The sequence below is a fragment of the Sphaerodactylus townsendi genome, linkage group LG09, assembly GCF_021028975.2.
Source record: "Sphaerodactylus townsendi isolate TG3544 linkage group LG09, MPM_Stown_v2.3, whole genome shotgun sequence".
In the NCBI taxonomy this organism is placed as follows: domain Eukaryota; kingdom Metazoa; phylum Chordata; class Lepidosauria; order Squamata; family Sphaerodactylidae; genus Sphaerodactylus; species Sphaerodactylus townsendi.
This window is the reverse complement of record NC_059433.1, coordinates 52,710,056-52,718,670: the sequence shown is the minus strand read 5'-3', so window position 1 is coordinate 52,718,670 and position 8,615 is coordinate 52,710,056. Positions and strand designations below refer to the sequence as shown.

The 8,615-nt window shown below is 42.4% G+C and overlaps 1 protein-coding gene across 1 annotated transcript; it reads right to left on the bottom strand.

Moving 5' to 3' along the window:
- Nucleotides 1-2,308: 2,308 nt before the first annotated feature.
- PPDPFL (pancreatic progenitor cell differentiation and proliferation factor like) lies at nucleotides 2,309-7,484 on the bottom strand. The gene is made up of 5 exons (XM_048507278.1): nucleotides 7,166-7,484; nucleotides 6,101-6,188; nucleotides 5,022-5,114; nucleotides 4,690-4,789; nucleotides 2,309-4,454 (listed from the first exon to the last, which is right to left on the bottom strand). Exons 2-5 carry the CDS (start codon nucleotides 6,153-6,155, stop codon nucleotides 4,442-4,444), a joined length of 261 nt encoding a protein of 86 aa, XP_048363235.1. The 5' UTR covers nucleotides 6,156-6,188; nucleotides 7,166-7,484; the 3' UTR covers nucleotides 2,309-4,441.
- Nucleotides 7,485-8,615: the final 1,131 nt, after the last annotated feature.

Genomic DNA, 8,615 nt, shown 5'->3' with positions numbered 1-8,615 from the left:
ACTGTCTTACACCAAATCCTAATCAATTGTATAGCACTAACAAGCAGATCCAGTTTGGTGCAGAGATTAGATCACTGGGAAGACCCAAATTCATATCCCAACACATAAAGCTCACTAGGTGATTTTGGGCCAATTTCTCTCATCCTAATTATCTCACAAGGTTATTGAACGAGCAAAATAGAGGAAAGGTGAATGAACACTACTCTGAGCTACTCTGGGGAAGGCCAAGATAAAAGTATTGTAGATACACCACAATCTTTCAAATACAGTTAGAACAGCTTAACTTTAGATGGTTCATACCCATACAATTTATTTCAAAGTTTAAGATTGAGTTGATATCTTCTGTTTTTACAGAAGATATGCCTTCCAAGGTTATGGCTATGACATTAACAATATAGTACTTCTGTTTTGGAAAAAGAAACAAATATCAGATAAAGTCTAGAAGTCAGTGAGTGTACAGTCAAGTAACAAGATATAAACAGAGATGAAATAGCATGCTGTTGGAATATGTTCTCCTGACAGAGGGTGCATGTCTTACAAAATTAGCTTCTCCAAGCCTTCTGCTACTGGATGTACCTTTAAAAAAATCCTGATCCTTGTCCAATTGCAGTAAGCAACACTTTGCTACAGACTTTACTGCTGGAATTAGTATTGGTACATTTAACAGAGAGTGACCTATTAAAAAATCAAGATTTGGGAGAGCAAAATAATGCCTTATATCACATATACACCTTATGAAATGGAGTTCCCTCAAGGGCCTGCTTACAACCCAGTGCGTTGAGGGAATTTTCCCTCCCCCCACCCCCCAAAAAGAGAACTCTAATGGACAATATAGCTCTGACTGAGCAGCTTTCTTTCTTTTCTCTTTTCCTCTATCAAAACAAACTTTTAGTAACATGAAGACGGCATTTGAGAGTTTGCGTTGCTCTTTAAGTTTCCCCACATTTATCATTCTATTAAAACATCAAGGGCACTTTTCAGTTAGGCATAGGAGCTGCTCTGAAAATGCTTCAGCAGTTGTCATCTCAAAAGAGGCATTCCTTCTTGAACATGAGAGGGAAGAATGCCTCCTTATGAACAAACCTGCATCTATAGATTTGTAAGTATTTGCGATACATTGAAAATAAGAAAAAACTTTCAGTGTGCTGCTGAATTAATTGGAGGTTCCATTTTAAGAAATCAAAAATGGTTGGACTATTTATATTGAACTAGCTGACTAAACCATGGCTGATTCTGCACAGGCAACATTAGTGTGTTAAATAAGCCAGGGTTGCCTGTGCCGCCATTTGCACGGCAAGTGCAGGTGCCAGCCAGGATCATTGGGATTCCAGTGACAGGAGGTGGCACAATTCACACAGGAAATGTGATGTTTCCCTGTGAACCACGCAGCTGAGAAGCCTCCCACCTGGGAATTCCACCCTGGCCACCTACTGGAACTACACAGTGGCTGTCTATTAGAGAATCCACTCTAATAACAGCCACGTGAGGAATCCAACGAAATGGTGGGCAGAAAGGGGTGAAAATAGAATGCTTCCTGATTGCAGTAGTTCACACAGGCAAGCAGGAAATGTCTGCAACCCAGGTTGAAGGAAAAAGTCACTGATTTAGCAACTTTCATTTAATCCTAGTTTAGGCAAATGTAATGGGCTAGAGAATCTTTTCCCCATGACACTTTTAAAAAGGGCCTGCAGTCATTAAATTCAGCCTGTGCAAAATCACCACATGAGGGCAAAGTTGATTCACACCAAAGTTCCCTAAAGTATCTATATGTGGGCACATAACAACATATATAATGCCTTTATATCCAACAATACATTACTGGATACACCACTACAAAGGATTCCCACTATTTGTGGAGGTGGGAGGGAGACAATAACAAAGTGTATTGGAAATACCACTGACTTGATATATTAACATTATACTTGATTGTCATGACTTGAGTGGCACAGGACTTGACTTTATTACCCTCTATAGAGTGTCATTGCTTTTCTATTGCTTTAGGCCATTTCACACCTGCATATTCACTTGTGCACACAGAAGGATACTGAAAATAACAATGCCTCCCAGATCACTTAAGGATGTCATGGACAAACTATAAAACATGTGCCAATGCACATAAGAACCCCCCTTTTGCTAAAAAAACAACAACCATAACCTTGTTTGGAGAGAGCAATTTTTAAACAGAACAATAGTGGGGGAGAGATGCTTAATCTTCAGCCTGCCAGATGTTTTCCCCTCAGAATCACCTATAAGCTGCATCCTCCCCAGATGCATGATTTCTAGTGTTCATGAGAATGACCAGATTACATATTTATCAAAACTTTATTAATACAAAACATGGTAAAAAAATTCTATACAGTAATACATTTTTCCAATTACACTATACAAGATTTTTACATATATACAGATGCATAGAACTGTAATAATGCACAAATCAACACCAACTTTTTATGATGGACTATCTTAATTATTCTGTGCATTTACTCACTTTTCATTCATTTTCTTTAAGTAGATATGCTCAGGTATCTGATGCATAATGACACTACAGCCAAATTAAAACATAGTGAACCAACTGTACTGTCCCAGAGCATTATGCAGATCTATATTCCTAGTGTCTGCCACATATCTGTGAACTTCCCTATTTAATTAACAAGTGACACTTCTGGATCTCAAAAAGAACACTCTTGTGCAATAATGTGCTGATAATTGCAAGCTTCAATCATCCATGTGGCAGCCTATTCCTTTCTGCATTTTTAAAATGTGAAAGGGGAAAAACATGTCAAATGAAGTCAGTTATTAGCAGAAAAATGTTAATATTCATAGTAAAATCATATAATCATCCGTTTCATCATGTATTGAAACTAATTTTAATATTATTTATAATAAATGTAAACAGAAAGTTAAGCTATGATGAAGTAGGAGAATCTTTCATCAACAAACTAGTTAAAAACAATCTGGAACTCTGACAGCCCCATCCAGAGGGAGGTACAAAATGCACCCATGGGACTGGTATGTGGCCATGTCAGTGAATTTGCCCTCGGAGGGACACTCACCCCAGCAGAAGGGCAATTCCACCAGCATGTAGCTGGTATGTGGCCATGTCAATGAATTTGCCCTCGGAGGGACACTCACCCCAGCAGAAGGGCAATTCCACCAGCATGTAGCTGTGGCCCAACCTGGCACGGAAACTCAGTGCTGGGCATAGCACCAATGTTCCAGCACCCCTGCCTCCACCAGCATAGTGGGAGCAGGCTGGGATGTGGCTAAGGAAGGAACCGACATTAGTTGGCTTCCCCCCAGCCATTTGCCACATTGTGCCAGGACAAGGCCTCTGACTTACACCACCAAAAAGTATGGCACAAGTCTGTTAAGGCCAACAGTGGCAGGGAGGCTGTTTCACTTTACCAGTCCCCCCCCCCCTCATGCTGATGTGACACTTTTCTGGGGGCAATGGCATGGTGATGCCATGGCCAGGTGTATGTTCCCTTGCATGGTGCTATAACTGGCATTCTGCTGAAATCCTGGGAAGGATCCAGCCAGCTTTCTCGCTCAGTCTCATGTGAAGCCCAGTCGACAAGACCCTGGTGGCAAGGGATGTCATGATTACTGTGCCACCTCCAGAGGGCTTTCAGGTGGCATGGGGAGGCAACAAAAAAAAGCTGCCTGAAAACCCTTCAAAAGCTAAATGGAATCATACCACCCTTTGGGGCAGCATAAGTCCAAAGTCCTTGCAGCGGCATTCTCATCTCATATGGCTTTGCCCATGAGTGTTCCATGATCCCAGCATTAACTTGTTGGTTGTCAAAGATGGCCCCTTTACCCTTTTTTCACCAGTGAAAAAAGCTTAATGGGATCCAATCTAATATGTCTACGATTGAGGTCTACAAATTGTCTAAAAAGACTTTTTTGCAAATTAAGTTTTTACAATATATAAGGGATTTATTTGGCATTTGAAAATTTCTGCATAGCTAACATTCTAAAAGTTGAGGCTGTGATAAGTCTGTTCTTTCAACCTCAGCTACTGTGTTTCCAGCTTTAAGACACAACAGCCTTGACACTTTTTGCCCCAGACATTCTACAGAAGCTTTTTAATTTGGTAATGGAAAGTCTGGATAATTAGCAGATACTCCATGCTAACAAGACTTTTCATTTGCATTTCCTCCAATGACATACAAGAGTCATTGTGAAATGCAGAACACCTGTTCACTATTGAGAACACTGCAACAGATGTGGAAAATTGAATTGATGATTGCTTCAACAAAATCTATTTGAAGTGTAGATAAATCCTTGGGAATTTGCCCTTCTTTTCTTGCAAGTGAAGTTTCAAGCAGTTTGTTTTCTTCACAACACTGAAGGCAGCTGCCTGGAAGACCTGGAGTCTTTCAAGAATTGAGTCCATGTATGTAAAGTCAATACGGACACCGTCAGCTTGCAATCTGAGTCAGCTGTTAGCACTGAAAATATAATAAATAAAACCAAATATATCTACTATCAATATGGTTAATAACAAACATTGATGTAAGTAGTGGTAGAAACTATAAGTACAGATTAAATCAGTGTAACATTCAAATATCTTCTGATTTTTTTTTCATTTCTGTTCTGCATCACAACACAAATCACAGATTCCCTAAAGCACAAAGAGAATAAATTCAAATGAATAAGGTCCCTCAAAAGAGCAGCAGTTCTTACCTGCTAGCTGATAGGTTTTTCCTGCCCATATTCCGAGGAGCTGACTCACACTGGAAAAAGCTTTTTATCCACCAACATTTTTCATACAGCTCAGGTAGCCCTGTTAATATATGCGTAGTGTAAGCTAATAAGTAGATAATGTAAGCCCAAAATAAAAACAAACAAAAAAGCTTATTTTAACTAAACAACCCAGAAAAAAATTAAGCACATTCAAGATCCATGGAAACATATGCAAATAGAGTATTCAGACTGAAGGTACCACTGCTTCCAACAGAATTTAAACATGCCTAATTTCTCTGGATTACATTTAAACACACTAAGAGCATAATTACCATGGACGTTTTTGTCCTGATCTGAGAAGTTCACAGAATCAGAGCAGCAAGATGAAGTGCTTGAAGAAACACTGGATTCAGAATTCAGTCGAGCTGTGATGAGAAAAAAAAAAAATAGATCTGACATTAGGGTTGGGAAAGTACAATATTTTATTTTACAAAGACTGCCTCACAGTGCTGTCCTAAACAGAGCTCTACCCCTATAAGTCTGTTGAAGACAGTGGGTTTAGAAGGGTAAAACTCTGCTTAGACTGCGCTATCAGTTTTCTAATTTATGATGATAAAAGGTATCCTGAGACAATTTTTCACTCAGGAATCATGTCACTAACGATAATTCTCCTTTGAGACAAAGAGGGCAACTAGATTCATATAACAAAGCAAAATGAAATGAATAAAATCAACTGCCAATCTGCAGGGGGAGGTTGCAGTTGGGAGGAGGTGTGGCCCTGCACTAATGGAAATGCCCTCCCCATGGCATTTACCCCAGTGGACTGGCAAATTTGTTGGTGGGCATCTGCCACAGCCTTGTCAAGATGCCTGGGCACAGCATGGAGTGCAGCATCAGTACCACTGCAAGCTCCTGGCAGTATACCAGGGGTGTTCTGGAGTCATGGCTGGGGTAGAAGTTACCTTAGTCAGTGTCCACCCTGGCTTTGTCTTTAGATATGAAGTGGCCCAGGGCATGGAATTCTGTCTTTTGAGTGGCAAAATCCCATTGAGTCCAATGAAAGGATTTTCAGCAGCAGGGAGGATTTTTTTGTATTTTGCCTCCTAAGCCACCCAAAAGCCCTCTGGAGGCAGGAAGATGTTGCTGCAGTGACTCCATCCTGGCTGCCCCAGGGCTCTGGACTGGGCTGTCCATTCTTACATTCAAATAAGTACGTGATAAGGATCATTTGTCTCAACTAAATGTTCCAAAGTGCAAGCATTATCCCCACAGGATTCATTTAAAAATTGCTAAAATCTTTCATAGTATGTACACTATAGCCGCTGTTCATTTTCCATAGAAACACAAAGGTACAAGGACCATGTCAATCTCCTTCATCAAAACACACATAATTTCAGAGCAGAAGGCTTACTTCTATAGTACTGGTTCTTTGCCAGAAGGCTACCAGCTGAGGGCACAGCTGCCATCACCAAAGAAAAGCAAGAATTACGTAGATTCACCTGCAAGACAAAAGAAAATGCAATATCTCCATGTGAGTTTGTAAAAGCACAGAGCATACCAAAATATTAGTTTAGATCCATATCACAGTGCAGGCTTCATGGTCCCAAAGCTAGTAGTTCAGATTCCTTAACTGGGAAACACTAACAAATGGAGCATCTACAGATCTTTTCCACATGAGCCCACAGTCTTGCCAACTGTGCTCATTAAACAAAATCTCATAGATTTCAGTGTTACAACAGCAAATTTGTAGCCATAAGTGGTGGTTTACATAGATAAATGTTCTCACAAGTTTGATGTCTGAGAAACACACTTTCAAAAGAGGGGTCATGCAGAGAATGAGAAAAGCCTACTCAGAAACTGCTAGTGAATCATCTATAAGTATGTTACTCCATTGCTACACTGCTCAAGCAACTAAACCATTACAATGAATTCAAAAACATCAGCTCAAAACTATAACAGAACATGAATTGAGCTGAGAAAGCTAAACTCATGTTAGTTTGTTTACTTCATGAGAGCAACCATAGCGTAATGGCTACAGCATCAGATTAGGATCAGGGGGACCCAGGTTCAAATCTCCACGCAGCCATAGAGGTTTGCCAGATGACCTTGGGCCATTTACACATTTTCAGCCTAACCTACGTTAGAGGGTTGTTATGAGGAAAAACAGGCTACAAAGTGAATATATAAAATTATATCCTGCCTTTCTCCTTAGTGGGCTCCCAAAGCTGAATGCATTGTTCTCTTCTCCTTCATTGTAGTCAAATTGCATCTTTGGCCAATGGGAACATTGCTACTTTTTCCTTCCTGACAGGTTGTCCGTCAATACTTCAAACAAATAACCATTGATAGTTCCCGTTAGGTGGGAGGGAGCATTCAGGGAACACCTATTGCTGGCAGATTTTTTTGGACATTCACAGCAGCCTGAGAGAATGGGAGAAACTAGGACTAGGAGCAAGCAGGGGGCGGGTGGAGTTACCTGAATGGCCCCGCTGCTTTTCCTTAGAAGAATCTCGTTCCCCACAACAAGCGCCGGTTTTTCTAACCACCGTTCTGCTAATCGCAGCAAACTAGCCGAAGAGGTAGCTGGTTAGCCAGCTCATGAACAGCCGCCGTCTCTCCTGCTGCTCCTCCAGATTCAGGGCAGTCTATATATAAACAAGCCCTCTGGCGAAAGAACTGCAACTTGACCTGGCTGCTGCGAGGGAGACAGGGAGGGGGCGCGACGCATAAACCGGCTGTTGACCAATTTCCCACTCTGGACTGGTGTCCTCGGCAACCCTCAGAAGGCCAGGTCAGGTAAAGTTCCCCGTGGCTTGAGACAATAACAACAGCGAGGAGCGCAAGGGAAGCACGTGCTGCTGGACTGGCCCGAGGGGGCGGAGCGCGTGCTTCTGCGGCTGGGAACGTCTCGCCCCTGAGCCTCTTGTCCACGGTTGGTTACCAGTGACAGTCTAAGTGGCGTTAACTTAGAGTAACTTCCTAAAGCTGCATAAAATTTATGAGTTGAAAACAGAGGCGTATGGGGGCCAAATGGCACCTGGAGGCAAAAACCCCTCCTGGTGCCCCCTTGCGCGGAGCTCCGCTTACGAATAAGCAATGCTTATGAGTCGGGCCCCAGTTTCCCTCACGTCCCAGCTGCTGGGCAAGAAGAGGAGCCAAGGGGCAGCCCCTCTTCCCAGCCCAGCAGCAGGGGGCCAGTCTCCAGAGGCGTAGCTAGGTAACCTGGAGCCCTGGGACAAAACCTGAGTTAGGCGCCCCCTCCTTCCCCTGTATGGGTGGCCACCCTCCCCCACCATGAACAAACAATGATTTTTTTGCACCAGCTCACAAAACATCTTCCATCCCCCAGCAAAGCATACATGGTTCCTCACCAACTCTCTTTCCTAATTTTGTCTTCACACCAACCCTATGAAGTAAGTTGTTAGCCTGAGAAACAGCTCCAAGCCAGTGCAAGTGGGTATTAAGCATGTAAATCTCTCACAAATTACCCCCAGCAAAACATTTACCAAACAAATGTCAGCATCATCTCTCACAAATCACACCCCTTCCACTTCCAGCAAAACACATGGCTCTCTCCCAGAGGCGTAGCAAGGGAAAATGGAGCCCTGGACAAAATCTGAGTGTCCCCCCTGTGGGCACCCCCCCCCCAACAACAAAAGAATGATATTTTTTGCACCAGGTCATCTCAAAGTCACCATCACATTATAGAACATGCCCCTACTCACAAATTTGCACACCCAGGGCTCCCTAGTTTAAACAACATTGGAAGTGATGCTGGGGGGGGGGGGGATCCACCCCAAAACAGCATCATTTTCAATGTAGTTTAAACTAGGGAGTCCAGATTCCCCTTCAATCCCCTATAAAGGGAGAATCCGCCCCAAAACAGCATCACCTTCAATGCTGTTTAGAGAGTCCATATTTTCCTT

What these genes read in the sequence shown, in the direction of transcription:
- PPDPFL (XM_048507278.1), bottom strand. Translation starts at nt 6,155, where the DNA reads ATGGCAGCTGTGCCCTCAGCTGGTAGCCTTCTGGCAAAGAACCAGTAC. An exon ending in AAAGAACCAGTACTATAGAA is followed by an intron (nt 5,115 to 6,100) that starts GTAAGCCTTCTG and finishes TTCTCATCACAG; the next exon opens with CTCGACTGAATTCTGAATCC. An exon ending in TCAGGACAAAAACGTCCATG is followed by an intron (nt 4,790 to 5,021) that starts GTAATTATGCTC and finishes ATATATTAACAG; the next exon opens with GGCTACCTGAGCTGTATGAA.